Below are 16,534 nucleotides of genomic sequence, written 5' to 3'. Positions count from 1 at the left end.
ATAACGAAAAAGCTTCGCAATTATGCTCCGCCAAGGTCTTTCGATTATACTGACAAATTTTGAGGTCAGTCAAGTCAAATCTGTAGGAGAAGTTCGTTAGAGTATAACCCCTAAAAAAAGGTCAAAAGTGTCCATAATTTGCACATTAAGATATCTGATATTCTGACAGGTTAAGGGTATGGCTCCAAGAGGCGACATGATACATATGCATACCAAATCTCATATGTCTAGGTGAAACGCAGTGCAGGGGCTACTTCTTTGAAATGTTGTAGGGGGCGCTATTGAGCCAATTTACCATAATCAAGCCTGGGACCCATGTGATTCACTTCAGGCCTGGACTAACATCATGTTTGAGAGATTTGGGCCAGCTCAGACAATAGATGTTCAAGTTACAACAACTTTTTGTTTCATGATGTAACATTGAAGTTCGCCATGCCGCCACGGTGCGCTCTTGGACAAAAAATCACATTGTTCTAAATTAAGCATCGTCAAGGTCTAAAGGCTTTCCTGAACACATTTGAGGTGGATCAGGTAAACCCATTAGGTAGAGGACATCAAAGTGTAACAACTTCCTATTGCCATTAGGGGGCGCTATGATAATATCTCAATATTAACATGTAGATGTCTTCAGGCCAGGTAGGCCTACCTTATACAATCTGAGCAGTTTGGAGCAAATTGGACAATTTGGACAACAGTTACTATCCGATGTTATAGCGAAGCATGAAAAATCAATGCCATGTCCCGCCCACAATGTTTGGCGTGCACTAAAAAGCTTCGCAATTTAGCTTCGCCAAGGTCTTTAGATTCTAATCACCAATTTTGAAGTTAATCGGGTTAAATCTCTAGAAGGAGTTCGTTAGGCATACCAATTTTCTTACATTTTCGAGTAGCCCAAGCACCTCAAAACTGTGTTCAAACGCATAGAATTAAAATGAAAAGAAAGAAAGAAATAAGGAAAGAAAGAAAGAACATTAGAAGAGCAATAGGACGACGATGTCGGTGCTCGGGCCCTAATAATCCATGTATACATGTGACAAACCCCACTCATGTTACGCATGCGCACCGCGCCTTTAAGGAACTAGAATGAGAAGTGCGTGAGTGGGTCGGGACTGGACACGAAATCTGAGATTTGACTTGATCCGCGCTCTAGTTTTGAGAATGGAAATCTATGGCTTGCGGACAAGGGATGCAATTCACCATGTTTTTGTAAACAGGCGGTGAGTTTTATGAGGATAATCCAGGAGGTATACAGGATCTGCACACCCCACCGCTGGCCCCGTCGGCACGGTAATTTGGGACAGAGGCAGGACTCTCCTGCTAGCTGCCACACCAGCTAACTCCAGGTAGTGCAAAGTGCTAACGCTAGCTGTTTACATAGTTTTAATTCGTTTCAATGTATAAACTACATAGCGCTCACTTATGAGCCAATGTTTTTCACAGCATACATTATTTAGTCGCTACATATCGAAATAAGTGGCCAACGAATGTTTGTGCTGCGGCATAATAAACAAACACGCCTGCTAGCCTTATAATAGCATGCTACGTTAGCTAGCTTGCTATATCAACAATCATCGGTGCGAGCCATGGATGCATTGGTGCTAGCTGATAGCTAGCCAATCCGATGTCAAGATATTTAAAAAAAAACCCGGATATTTCCGGTTAGGCTCTTCAGGGTAAAACCATACCTGAGCAGTAATCCACATACACGCAGCTCACAGCACCTGATGGAGCAGTAAATACATTTACACAATAAATATTAGTGGCAGGCAGATCCGCTTAAAATGTGAGTAACACAGTTATGTATATCGGAGTAGCTATAAGTCCATGTCAAATCAGATTTAAAAATGACTTTCATAACTTTGCTGTTGGTATCAGACAATCTTAATAGCCCCTCTATTGTCTTACACAGCACATTAGATATATTAAATATTTGTCAACAATCAACTTTTACATACCTAATAGGCTTACACTAAATAAGGGTTTTGCCCTTTTGTTTTTAAGAAGTGTTACATTTATTTTGAAGACGAGAACTGTTTACTTCCCTATGCTATAACTTCCCCGGCTGACGGCAGCCAGAGTGGCGCCGCTAGACAAGGCAAGCGAGTACAATTTAAACACTATTTGTATCGTAGAATAAACAGTTCCGGGTTTTTCTAAATTGAAACGCATATGTAAAAATGCTGCTTCGTCTTGTTATTATGTTGTTGGCGAGCTAGCGTTATCAATATACTGCTAAAACTTCGTTAAAACGTTACGTTATAGTTTCTGGTTCATGCCTCTTGTCTGCCACCCACATCCTAACAGAATTATTGTGCGTTTGTCGGTATTCGCTAGAAAGCTAATCTGTCATTCGGATTTGCTCAACATTACAGCACAATAGCAACATGACAGTAACTGACATCATCAAAAGAAGAAAATAACACAGAGGTAACGTTAACGTTACAGCCTATTTTTACTTACTTACTTGGTCAGTTCTACGCTTAGTTGCCAGTTTACACCTAGCTAGCTAGGTGACCTAGCTATAACTAATGTAATCTATTACAATAGCTAGCTAGGGCTGCAACCAACGGAATATTTTCATATTCGATTAATCTGTCAATTATTTTCTCGATTAGTTGTTTGGTCTATAAAATGTCAGAAAATTGTGTAAAATCTCGATCAGTGTTTCCCAAAGCCCAACATGACGTCCTCAAATGTCTTGTTTTGTCCACAACAAAAAGGGATTAAAGAAACCAGGAAATATTCACACTTAAGAAGCTGCATTAAGAGAATCTTTACATGAAATGGCTCAAAACGATTTATCAAAATAGTTGCCGATTAATTGAATAGTTGTCAATCAATTTAATTAATCTTTGCAGCTCTAACAACAGCCCTGCAATAAATACCTAAATCCATGCAATCTGATATGTAGGTTATAATGTTCAGTTTTTGTTTAAAGTGAGATTTCCATGTATTTTCTTATTATAAAGCAGGTCGAGGTGCTAACGTTATATAAATACTGTGAAAGTATCAAAATGCTCAATCCACAGAGAAATGCAAACAGCCTGTATTCAGAAACGGTCCATTTAAACGAGCCATCAGGACTTTTGTGGAGTTGTGATGTCACAGCTATACTATGTATAAGTATAAAGTGCCGCTACAGTGCCATTAAAGTCATTTGACGCCTACAATGATGCAGAGAGCGCAGATGCGGAAGGCCTGGAAACGCTGACCAATCAGAGCTAAAGGAAGTTGGAGTTTAAAGAGGCAGGCACTAAAACTGAGCTTTTCAGACAGGAATATACAGGTATATTCAGACAGTTTGAGAAAAATAATGTGTTTTTAGAACATTAAAGCATGTAAATGAAGTATAAGTATGAACCTGAAAATTAGCATCATATAGGACCTTTAATGATTGTCTAATACAGTATATTCATTGAGGTTGACCGAATAGAATTACCTTGTAAAACGCTATAATTCAATTCAATTTTATTTATAGTATCAAATCATAACAAGAGTTATCTCGAGACACTTTACAGATAGAGTAGGTATAGACCAAACTCTGTAGTTTACGAAGCCCCAACTATTACAGTGGTTGCCTCAAGAGCAAGCATTAGCAGTAGCTATTGCGACAGTGGCAAGGAAAAACTCCCTTTTTTGTTAGGAAGAAACCTCGGACAGACCCAGACTCTTGGTAGGCGGTGTCTGACGGCACCAGTTGGGGGAGTGGTGAATGGTGGCAATAATAGTCATAATAAAGATAGTGAAACAGTGATCACAATGGTAGTCATAGTAGGGTACAGCAGGGCGTTACGGGGTGTAGTGTGGCACAGCAGCCTGGGTGGATGCGGTTGGACGCGGCAGGACGCAGTCGGACACTGCGGGGAATCGCAGAGCGTAGCAGGGTGTAGTAAGTCCATAGCGTCAGCTGCACCCAGGACCCCGGTGTAGGTGCCACCCAATTCCAAGGCGATGTTCTGGGTGAAGAAGAAGCAATGGGACTCCGGGGAGAAAACTCCCCAGAGCTAGGTTAGTAACAGGCATTTCTGGGACTAAGATGCACACAAAAGGAGACAAGTGAAAAGAGAGAAGAGGGAGCGGCTCATTGTGTCCTTGGAAGGAGCTTCCCACAGCAGTCTAGAGTTATAATAGCATAACTAAGAGAGGTAGGCTAAAGAGAGGGGCCCTGGACTGGGCTCGTACTCTCCCCTGCCGGAACGGGCTTGTACTTCCTGCCTCCCTCTACTCTACTCTACTATGCTGCAACTCCTCACTCCCTAACTATAAGCTTTATCAAAGATGATGGTTTTCAGTTTATTCTTAAATGTGGCGATGGTGTCAGCCCCCCGAACCCAAGTTGGGAGCTGGTTCCACAGGAGGGGAGCCTGATAGCTGAAGGCTCTGGCTCCCACTCTACTTTTAGAGACTCTAGGAACCACAAGTAGCTCTGAGTTCTGGGAGCGCAGTGCTCTAGTGGGACAATAAGGTACTAAGAGCTCTTCTATGTATGATGGTGCTTGACCATTTAGTGCTTTGTAGGTCAGGAGAAGGATTTTAAATTCAATCCTGGATTTTACAGGAAGCCAATGCAGAGAAGCTAATACAGGAGAAATGTGATCTCTTTTGTTAGTTCTTGTCAGAACACGTGCTGCAGCATTCTGGATCAGCTGGAGGGTCTTGAGGGACTTATTTGAGCAGCCTGACAGTAAAGAATTACAGTAGTCCAGCCGGGAAGTAACAAATGCATGGACTAGTTTTTCTGCATCGTTTTGCGAGAGGATGTTCCTGATTTTGGCAATGTTACGAAGATGGAAAAAGGCTGTTCTTGAGGTTTGTTTTAAGTGGGCGTTAAAGGATAGATCCTGGTCAAAAATGACTCCTAGATTTCTGACAGTAGTGCTGGAGGCCAGGGCAATACCATCTAGGGTAGCTATATATTTAGATAATGAAGTTCGGTGGTGCTTGGGCCCCAGCACAATAACTTCCGTTTTGTTTGAGTTTAACATCAGAAAATTGTGGGTCATCCAGGATTTTATATCTTTAATGCACGCTTGAAGTTTAGCTAACTGACCGCTTTCGTCGGGCTTAATTGACAGATATAATTGGGTGTCGTCTGCGTAACAGTGAAAGTTAATTGAGTGTTTCCTAATAATATTGCCTAGAGGAAGCATATATAAAGAGAATAGAATTGGTCCAAGCACTGAGCCTTGAGGAACGCCACGGCTAACTTTAGCGTATTTGGATGGTTTATCGTTAATATTAACAAATTGGGATCGCTCAGTAAAATAGGACTTAAACCAGCTTAGTGCGATTCCTTTAATGCCAACTAAATGTTCCAGTCTCTGTAAGAGGATGGTATGGTCAATAGTGTCGAATGCAGCACTAAGATCTAATAAGACAAGTACGGAGACAAGTCCTTTGTCAGCAGCAATTAGAAGGTCGTTAGTGATTTTCACCAGTGCCGTCTCTGTGCTATGATGCATTCTAAATCCTGACTGAAAGTCTTCAAATAGACTATTTCTATGCAGAAAGTCACACAATTGATTAGCGACTACCTTCTCAAGGATTTTGGAGAGAAACGGGAGGTTACATATAGGTCTATAGTTGGCTAAGACCTCAGGGTCGAGGGTGGGTTTTTTCAGAATAGGTTTTATCACAGCTACTTTAAAAGACTGCGGTACGTGACCCGTTAATAAGGACATATTGATCGTATCTAGTAATGTGGTATTGACCACGGGTAGTGCTTCTTTAAGTAGCCTCGTTGGAATGGGGTCTAAGAGACAGGTAGTTGGCTTAGCTGAAGAGACCCTTAACATTAATTGTTGGAGGTCTAAAGGATAAAAGCCGTCTAAATAAGTATCAGGTCTTATCGTTCTCTCTAGCCCTCCTGCGCCCAATGGTGAGCCGTTAGAAGCTGTGGGCAGAAGGTGATGAATTTTTTCTCTAATTGTTATAATTTTATCATTAAAAAAGGTCATGAAGTCATCACTGCTCAGAGCTATAGGAATAGATGGCTCAACAGAGCTATGACTCTTTGTCAGCCTGGCTACAGTGCTGAAAAGAAACTTTGGGTTGTTCTTATTTTCTTCTATTAGTATTGAGTAATAGTCTGATCTGGCATTTCTGAGGGCCCTCCTATAATTTTTTAGACTATCTTGCCAATCCACACGAGATTCTTCCAGTTTGGTGGAACGCCATTTACTTTCAAGTTTTCGTGAGATTTGTTTTAATTTACGAGTTTGGGAGTTATACCAAGGTGCTAGTTTCCTTTCCTTCATCATCTTCTTTTTGAGAGGAGCAACAGAGTCTAAAGTAGTCCGTAGACAGGCCGTAGCAGCGTCTACAAAGTTATCAAGTTGGGAGGGACTAAAGTTAACATAACAGTCCTCTGTTATATTAAGGCATGACATTGAGTTAAGTGCTGTTGGAATATCTTCCTTAAATTTAGCTATAGCACTGTCAGATAAGCATCTAGTGTAGAAACTTTTATTTAATTTCGTATAGTCTGGTAGTAGGAATTCGAAAGTTATTAAAGAATTGTCTGATAATAAAGGATTCTGCGGAAATACTATTAAATCGTCAATTTTGATGCCATATTCTAGCACAAGGTCGAGGGTGTGGTTAAAACAGTGCGTGGCCTTATGCACCCTCTGACTGAAACCAATTGAATCTAGCAGTGAATTGAAAGCAGTACTAAGGCTATTGCTGTCAACGTCCACATGGATATTAAAATCACCTACAATAAGTACTTTGTCTGATTGAAGGACTACGCATGATAAAAACTCTGAGAATTCAGATAAAAACTCAGAATATGGACCTGGTGCTCGGTAAACAACAACGAATATAATTGGCTGTACTGTTTTCCATGTTGGGTGTTGAAGATTAAGAACAAGGCTTTCAAACGAATTATAATTTAGTTTAGGTTTAGGATTAATTAACAGGCTCGAGTCAAATATGGTTGCAACTCCCCCTCCTCGGCCTGAGCCTCGTGGAATTTGGGTATTATTATGACTGGGAGGAGTGGCTTCGTTTAAACTAACATATTCGTCATGGCCCAGCCAGGTTTCGGTGAGGCAGAATAAATCAATGTGGTTATCTGATATCAATTCGTTTACCAATAATGCTTTCGATGACAGAGATCTAATATTTAATAGTCCACATTTGATTTTCCTATTCTGTTCTATCGTTGCAGTGGTTGTTTTAATTCCAATTAGGTTGTTTAGTATAGCACCTCTTTTGTTAGTGTTATGTTTAAACGGTCTCAGTCGGGGGACAGACACGGTGGTTATGGGATTATGAATGGGTGATTGCTCTGAAGGGAGCACAGAGGGGCGTGTAGCGCTGTATCTCTGATTATTGACTTTGGGAGAGTGTGTCTGGTCAGTGTGCTTGTGGGAGTGTTTACGGGATGTAAACAGTCAATCAGAGGTCTGGGTATGCAGGGCGTGGTGCAAATTTCCACGTAGCATCTGGCTTCCGCGTGTATTGGGATGAATCCCATCCCTGCTGAACAGGGAGCCACGTTCCCAAAACAGATTGAAGTTGTCAATAACTCAACAGCACCACAAACTACAGCCTCCTAAACCTAAAGTAAAGTTGAATGAACACCTCTCTAAAACAGTTTGATCAACTTGCATGTTGTTCTCTTTTTCAGACCTTGTCACCTTTCCTCCTGATGCTGAGAGGTTTGTGTGGTCACACAACTGCCTCAACTACAGCTGTATTGCTGTGAAGATTGTCTCTGCTCCGGCTTCCTGGTTAAGTGAAACTGTGTCAACAACATATATATATATATTGTCAGAAATTGCAGTCAGACACAGAAGTCAAGATGTCCATCACCAACACACCTACCAGCAATGATGCCTGTCTGAGCATTGTGCACAGCCTGATGTGTCACAGACAGGGTGGTGAGAGCGAGACGTTTGCCAAGCGGGCCATCGAGAGCCTGGTGAAAAAGCTTAAGGAGAAAAAAGACGAGCTTGACTCCCTCATCACAGCTATCACCACCAATGGGGCCCATCCCAGCAAGTGTGTGACCATTCAGAGGACACTGGATGGACGGCTGCAGGTAGGCAACACAGTAGTGTTGATTAGTTTTGACAAGCTTTGGAAGAATGATAAACCTTTTGATGTTTGGAAGTTTTTTTCAAGTTATTTTAATCTACAATAAACTATCAAGCCATCCGATTCAATTGCTTATCAATGAAGTAACCATCCATCCATCCATCCATCTTCTTCCGCTTATCCGGTAACGGGTTGCGGGGGTAGCAGCTCCAGCAGGGGACCCCAAACTTCCCTTTCCCGAGCCACATTAACCAGCTCCGACTGGGGGATCCCGAGGCGTTCCCAGGCCAGGTTGGAGATATAATCCCTCCACCTAGTCCTGGGTCTTCCCCGAGGCCTCCTCCCAGCTGGACATGCCTGGAACACCTCCCTAGGGAGGCGCCCAGGGGGCATCCTTACCAGATGCCCGAACCACCTCAACTGGCTCCTTTCGACGCGAAGGAGCAGCGGCTCTACTCCGAGCTCCTCACGGATGACTGAGCTTCTCACCCTATCTCTAAGGGAGACGCCAGCCACCCTCCTGAGGAAACCCATTTCGGCCGCTTGTACCCTGGATCTCGTTCTTTCGGTCATGACCCAGCCTTCATGACCATAGGTGAGGGTAGGAACGAAAACTGACCGGTAGATTGAGAGCTTTGCCTTCTGGCTCAGCTCTCTTTTCGTCACAACGGTGCGATACATTGAGTGTAATACCGCACCCGCTGCGCCGATTCTCCGACCAATCTCCCGCTCCATTGTCCCCTCACTCGCGAACAATACCCCAAGGTACTTGAACTCCTTCACTTGGGGTAAAGACTCATTCCCTACCTGGAGAAGGCACCCCATCGGTTTCCTGCTGAGAACCATGGCCTCAGATTTAGAGGTGCTGATCCTCATCCCAGCCGCTTCACACTCGGCTGCGAACCGATCCAGTGAGTGCTGAAGGAAGTAACATTTAAACAAAAAACATCAAATACCATTTAGCCGCATTACAATTTGTTTGTTTCATGAATTAAAATAAAACCCATGGCAGTCCGTTATTCAGCATAATGTTCGCTACACCTGTGGAAAACGAGCTGTGTTTGACCTCAGCTATAAGGACAGTGAGTTTCCAAATGAATTAACTCTGTTTTCCGGTATTCTTTCTCCTATGTTGTTGTTGTTCCCAGGTGGCTGGACGTAAAGGGTTCCCTCATGTAATCTACGCCCGGCTGTGGCGGTGGCCTGACCTGCATAAGAATGAACTGAAGCACGTCAAATACTGTCAGTTTGCCTTTGACCTCAAGTGTGACAATGTGTGTGTCAACCCTTATCACTATGAGAGAGTGGTGTCGCCTGGCATAGGTGAGTAACAGGGAGGTTTTCAGTTAGTGTTTTTAAAATGTGTATGGGGTTCAATAGAACCCATTGAATCTTTACATAACAGTAAGAAATGTAGTGCCAAAGTTTCAGTTCTCTGTTATAGCGTACTAAACTGAACTGACACCAAAAGCTGCCTTTTAAAGGAGGAAATTGATGTAAACACTGGGTTTTAGCAATTGTCAGCAACACAGTTACTTTAAGGGCTAAAACATGGAGAACTACTGGTGTGGTCCAGTAACTTTACTTAAAATCATTCAACTACTGTGATTTTTCTTGAGGTCTAAGAGAGAAGACACACCAGCCCGATAATCGGGCGTCGGGCCGTCTGGCGAGGTCCGTGACTCGAGTCTGTTCGGTGTGTCCCGTGCCGTCGGCCGTCCGAGGAGCCGTCGGCATTCATTTGGGCCAACCCGACATGTTCAGTCGGAGACAGGGCAGTCGGGTCTCACCCGGAAATGGGGAGCGGATGAGCCTCTCAAAATCTGACGAAAATCTTTTAAACTGACCTTTGTCAATCTGAAATGAAGACAGATTCAGAAACTGCATGGCCTATTTCTCGCTTAAAATGTTTTCAGAAACACGTTTCGGTGAACTATTTTAGTACAATATGAGATCGTATTCTGAACAAGCCGCCATGACAGTCTGGCTGTGAATTTCCGGAGAAAAAAGAACCACGTGACGCGTTCGTCCAATCAGCTGCCGGTCTTCATTTTCTGGTAAATAATCAGACTGTTAATGGAAACAATACAGAGCAGCGCCGCCTGCTGCTATGGAGACGTATTACGTTTCGCGCACGCGCAGAGCGTACGCTCAAGTCGGCATCGCCTCAGTGTGTTCTGAGGCATTTTTTGGACCTCGGGACCCGACTGATCAGTCCGACTGGCTTTTCTGCCGACGGTCGGCCCATCTGGTTGGTGTGTCAGGGCCCTAAGTGACATTTCACTGTGCATGTGCCTGTTTAGTTCATCCCGTTTTTTAGTTAGCCTTATCTAACCCACTGTCTGTATCACAAGGGACTATTTTTTAGCAATGCAGATAAGAAGCTGGCACTGTCAATAACCTATTTCACCTCTTCATGCTTTTCCTTGGTTTACAGACTTATCAGGACTGACACTGACCAGTTCTGGGCCTAGCTCTGCACAGATGGTTAAGGATGAGTATGATTTTGATGGACCTCAGAGTCTGCCCTCAATTGAGGGTGGGCACTCCATCCAGACCATCCAACACCCCCCATCTGCCGGCCGCCCAGCCCCTTCTGAACCGTTTGCGACCCCAAACCTGCTCCCATCTGCTGAGGCCTCCACCTCTGCCTCAACATCATCCTTCCCTGCCATTGCTGCTGGATCAGGCAGTAAGATATAGTTGTAAAATATACAGGGATACAGGACAAACAAACATAGACAGACACATATTGTACATGCAAAATTGTGTCTGTAATTGACAGTTAGACATTATTGTCTCATTTTAAAATTTTAACTTCAAAAAGATTATTTTTTATATATTTTTTTCTTTGTTCACTAGAAATCATTCATATTTAAAGCATTTTCTGGATCTGTTTAATGAACCGCAGTACATTTGTGAGTTTGTGCTCTTTATCGGTCCATCTGTGGATCTCTGACTTATGTTCTCCTTTTCTCCTCAGGTGCCAGCTCATCATGGTCTAGGAATAGCAGCTTCACCTCCAACATACCCCACCACACCAACGGCCATCTACAACACCACCCTCCTATGCCACATCCGACACACTACTGTAAGTGCACCCTGTCATTACCTTACAGCTAGCTGTAAGGTAATACACAGACAAAATTGCATACTTGAATTAGTTTTTTGCAAAGTGGGTGATCGCTTCCCTTGCTCTCTCTGTTTCTCCCAGGGCCAGTGCATAATGAGCTCGCCTTTCAGCCTCCTATATCTAATCATCCAGGTGAGAACACACAATTCAAAAGTATATAAACCCTGGACAGAATCTTTAAGTCTGGTATATTAGACAACTGCGTGAACAGATCTTTCTTTGCACATTTTTGCCGACACAGATTATTTAAAGAGTACTGCCCTTGTTGGCTATCATTCATCCTTGCTAAAGGCAGTGTTGCCCATTTCAACTGCCTCAAAAAATGTCAGACTAGATTATATATAAAACTGTGTTAATATGGTCAGTTTAATTGCCTCTGTGACAACTTCTGATTGTCATAATGGCAAATTTACAGGTTACCTTTTTATCATAGCATGTAATGCTGAAACAGTTAATCAAAAATAATGTAGTTTTTAGTGATGAAATTATTTAAATTAAACAAATTGATTAAACATATCATTGTTGATTAATGGTTTTAGTCATTTATCAAATACAATTGCGATTTAACCGGTTAGTCCTCATCGATATAGTGGCATGTGTCACCCATCCAGCAAAGAGCCACGAACTAAGCAGACAAAAATAGCTTAAAACGCAACTTGCTAGTGCAAACCTTGCACCCTTGCAAACCTTGACCTTAGGTTCTCCTCTCTTTTTCAGCTCCTGACTACTGGTGCTCCATTGCTTATTTTGAGATGGACGTTCAAGTTGGGGAGACGTTTAAGGTGCCCTCTTCTTGCCCCATCGTGACAGTGGATGGCTATGTGGACCCCTCAGGAGGAGACCGGTTCTGTTTGGGTCAGCTCAGCAACGTACATCGCACTGAGGCTATTGAGAGAGCAAGGTAGGGGACCCAATTAACCTCAATATTTAGAGCAAAACACTTAAAAACATACTGCTAACGTACTCCCTGAAATAACATAGCATTTTAAAGTAGAGAAAGAATTATAGATTGTTGTTTTTTTTTTACATTTGAACCAGAAACAAGCTTGGTGGAATCTTTAAATGTGCGTTGATGCAGATATAAATATCCCAAAATATTAAGGAAAAATGCATTTCCTTATCTGTATGTTCTGGTTGGAGTATGTACTAGGGGGGTGCAAAAAAACTGATTTATATTCTAATCGCGATTCAAGCTCTACTGATTCAAAATGGATTCATAGAATTCCAAAAATCGATTCATATTTTTTTTTTAATTTAAATTGTATGTTTACTGCAATCACATGGGAAAAGTAACTACATTTACATACCGTGAATCGTTTTTTTTCTCCGAATTCGAATCGTGACATTTTGTTGTCACAAGAATGCACAGAATGTGAAAACATTTACCGCAACTGTGATCTGAAACATTAAAATGCTGCATATCTTTCTGGGCCTTAAGGATGCAGACACTATGACACATGACACTATTATAACTCACATGCTTTCCCTGTTTCCTTTATTCCCCTACTGTCCTCTTTCTTCTCTCCCAGGCTTCACATTGGCAAAGGGGTTCAGCTGGAGTGTAAAGGGGAAGGAGATGTGTGGGTGCGTTGCCTCAGTGACCACGCAGTGTTTGTTCAGAGTTATTACCTGGACAGAGAGGCGGGCCGAGCCCCTGGAGACGCTGTTCACAAAATCTACCCCAGCGCTTACATCAAGGTAAGCACATGGGTCATTGGACTGTAAAAAGAGGACATATCTCAAGACGTTTCATAAAATGTTATATTTCCTCTTTGGAAACTGCTGAGTGCAAGCTCTAAACATCCCTTGCATGCAGTCTCCTCAGGCATTCTGACCTTTACATTGGTTTTATACAGTAGTCGTGTGTATGTTACATAAAATGTTCCCCATACTGCCACCGTTTTCCATCTTTTCCACTTGTGTCTCTCATTAGGGGATATCATACCTCTTCACACAGCCTAGCTCTTACTTAGGCTCTTGATAGCCTGTGGTGGTATTTACAGTTCTCCTTTACAGGGGGCTAATTGCTTCTGAATGTACAGCATTTAAAGTCTCTTCTCTCCTGCCAGGTGTTTGACCTCCGTCAGTGCCACAGACAGATGCAACAGCAGGCTGCTACGGCTCAAGCAGCAGCTGCAGCCCAAGCTGCAGCAGTGGCCGGAAATATACCTGGACCTGGATCAGTTGGAGGAATAGCTCCAGCTATTAGTAAGATACTGTAACTGCAAACAGATGCACATTCACACACACAGACAGTGGGAAGTAAAGGCAGCATGGTATGATGTAAATGTTTACTGCAAATGAGCAGCAAGTGTGAGCTACAGTATGTACTTACATATGAAAATAACAGAAATGCTCACACAGATGTTAAACCTAATTTGCATATTTAATATTAGAGAAATACAATATAATATTGATTCCTATTAGATGATAAATATTTGCTAATATTGGCTTCATTGCTCTAAAAATGTTGCATCTAGTGTTTTCCTCTAAGTTGTTACTTTCACAGAGACTGTTTTTATGGGTTAATAGTAGGACTGCAACTATTTTCATCACTGATTAATCTGTCATTAGTCATTTTCTTGATTGATCGCTTAATTGCGTCGGTGCAAAACTCAAAAGATATTCATTTTACTGTCATCTAAGAAAAGCAGCAAATACTTATGTTTTAGAGGCTGCAACTAGTGAATTTTTGCCTTTAAAAAATGTATGTAAGCTATTTAAAAATTATCAGAAACATTGTCATTTGCCAATACATTTTCAATCTATCGACTAATCAAATAATCAACTAATAGTTACAGCTCGAGTTATTAGGAATCACTTGAAATCGCACTATAATTCACTTGAAAATATTCCTTCCGGTTTGAATTAATTGTTTTTCAGTTCATACATATGCAGCATCAAACTGACCTGATTGCGACGTCCTCTCCTCCTGTCCTCTCAGGTCTGTCAGCAGCAGCCGGTATCGGGGTAGACGACCTCCGGAGGCTGTGTATTCTCAGGATGAGTTTTGTTAAGGGCTGGGGGCCCGACTACCCCCGCCAGAGCATCAAGGAGACCCCCTGCTGGATCGAGATCCACCTGCACAGAGCTCTACAGTTACTGGACGAGGTTCTGCACACTATGCCTATAGCAGACCCACAACCTCTGGACTGAGATCTTTACAACTGCAGCGTCACACTGCAACATACAGTGGCAATGGCAAGTCTTCCTCAGTAAACTGTTTGGGTGGAGAAGCCAGTGAAACAGCTGCAACACTGAAGCTGTCCCACATGAAAAAAATACTTTCAGGTGTGTTTGAGGCACCTTTGTGCACTGTGGCCTCTACTTTTGCTTTTGTAAGTAAGAGTGACACTAAAACGAGCCAAAGCCATGTATTGAAGATATCTTTATCTCTATTTTTGATAGATGGCTTTGATTTGTGATGACTGGAATGATGAACTGTAGGACTAGAAAAAAGACGTCACAGATAACTACAGTTACAAAGCACCACAACATGCATATAGATGACCTGCAGATCCCATTAAAACTAGAATGTACAGCGACTACTTAGAGTCCACAACCACCAACTACTGGCAGACATTAGATTGACTGAACAATGAAAGAACACCAGAGTGCTGTACAGCTGTGGGATGAGATGACTCACATATCCAGTGTCTGGGCACCAGAGTACTGCTGGTTTTCTATTGTGTCATTTTCCATTCGAGCTGTTACAGACTGCTTCTCACCTGGGCTAACAAGCAAGATCAGTCAACTGTCAGGCTGAATAGAAAAGCAGCAGCACTCACAGGATCACCGCTCAACGTCATGCTGGTCGCTGCCTCTCAGATACTGGACACAGTCGAGGACCACCCAGCTTGGATCAGGGCATACTAGACCTTCACAGCCATCCACGAATATCACAGAGAAGAAATGAAAAGCGCCATGCCTAAAGCAGACTCAACCTCTGAACTGAAACAAGGTCAAGTCTGTGGACTCTTCTAGGTCAGGTATTGTCGAACTACAGGTTTAGACCTTAGTATCTGGTAGTGGGCCTGGTGGGTGTCCAATGACAAATAGTTGTCCCCCCCCCCCCCTCTGAATTAAACAAGATTTTGGAGCAAATGAAGAGCCCCCAGTTGAGGTTTTGGACCAGAGAATAATATCCTTCTGTGGCATCATGACATGCAAAGTTGAATTGCCAATTGATGATACAATGTATTGCTTTTTACTGACTTACTGTGATTATGTCATGTATTCACTCACTCACTCAAAAATAGTGATGACAAGATGCTCATTGAAGTGTGATCATTCGTCATTGGTCACTTTCCACCATGGTCGCCTCCCACCTGTTTCAGGTACAGTTACGGTTTTGGAAAACGCCCTCTTTTATGCTGCCACAAAGGATGAATCTCATACACCTGCGAACTGGTTCAGTAAGATGGAGAGAAGAGGCAGACAGTTTGTCTTTGATGTCTAATATAATCACAGTACAAGGATCAGGGTTTATCAATGTTTTGGCAAACCAAAGTACTAATTACTCAGAAGCATACTGTAACTCTAGTGTGATCACGAGAGTGAGAAGGCCAGTCAGCTGCTGGACTTTGTCCCAGTTACGTTAATTTGGAAGTTTCTTTAATTACATTTTAAAGGTGATTATGTTTTTGTATTCATTTTAATGAATATTGATTTTTTTTTTTTTTCTCTAAGCATACCCGACAGACTCTCCAACCTACTGTAGTTGAGAATCATTGTACTTATGACTTGCAGCCCACTAATATACTACTTGATCCAGGTCTCTTGTGTATAGTGTACTGACAAAGATATGAGAATTTAGGACAGGCCCCCAGCAATATAGATATATTTTCTTGGTTTTATTTTTGTTACTTTTATTAATTGATTTGTTTTATATTTTTAGCACTTTACTTTTTTTCTTGTTTTTAACTCAATAACCTTAATTTTGAGGTGGTTGTGCTGCGATATGTAAAAGGGAGTGAATAGGTTGGTTGATTTTTTTTTTTTTATATATATGTAGGTTTGTGATGCATTTGTGTTAAAAATACTAAGACATCTTTTTAAAATCATTTTTTGCCCTTTCAATCTATAAAGGCATATATGCATTTGTAAGTTGTTTTTTTTTTGCTGTTCTGAGTTGCAGTCTTTTTGATTTGCAGTTTTTCTTTCCTTTTTAATCCATGTAAATAACTTTAGTTTTTTGAAATGCATGTCAATGTTTGCATGAATCTTAATGGCAAATAGACCCCTTTATCCCTACCCCCTTTTTAAAATACTAAGTACTTCACTTGTCCTGCATTACACAGGGATCCTGGTATCTGAGGAGAGTAGAAAGCACCTGCTGTATACTGGTATGGTGTGTTA

At 42.0% G+C, this 16,534-nt stretch overlaps 1 protein-coding gene across 4 annotated transcripts; it reads left to right on the top strand.

Annotated features, from left to right (window-relative positions):
• The first annotated feature begins 1,059 nt into the window (after positions 1-1,059).
• Positions 1,060-16,276, top strand: LOC116056835 (mothers against decapentaplegic homolog 4-like). Of its 4 annotated transcripts, none has more exons than XM_031309198.2 (10): positions 1,060-1,343; positions 7,634-8,047; positions 9,192-9,366; positions 10,481-10,735; positions 11,027-11,134; positions 11,258-11,308; positions 11,894-12,077; positions 12,706-12,874; positions 13,246-13,384; positions 14,121-16,276. In XM_031309198.2, exons 2-10 carry the CDS (start codon positions 7,808-7,810, stop codon positions 14,330-14,332), a joined length of 1,533 nt encoding a protein of 510 aa, XP_031165058.1. In that variant the 5' UTR covers positions 1,060-1,343; positions 7,634-7,807; the 3' UTR covers positions 14,333-16,276. The 4 variants fall into 4 exon arrangements, with proteins under 4 accessions (XP_031165058.1, XP_031165059.1, XP_035848108.1 ...); XM_031309199.2 differs by having other exon boundaries at positions 1,061-1,287; positions 14,121-15,463; XM_035992215.1 differs by lacking the exon at positions 1,060-1,343 and adding an exon at positions 1,377-2,095 and having other exon boundaries at positions 14,121-15,463.
• Positions 16,277-16,534: the final 258 nt, after the last annotated feature.

Source organism: Sander lucioperca, chromosome 2 (genome assembly GCF_008315115.2).
Source record: "Sander lucioperca isolate FBNREF2018 chromosome 2, SLUC_FBN_1.2, whole genome shotgun sequence".
NCBI lineage: Eukaryota > Metazoa > Chordata > Actinopteri > Perciformes > Percidae > Sander > Sander lucioperca.
This window is presented reverse-complemented; position numbering and strand designations above follow the sequence as displayed.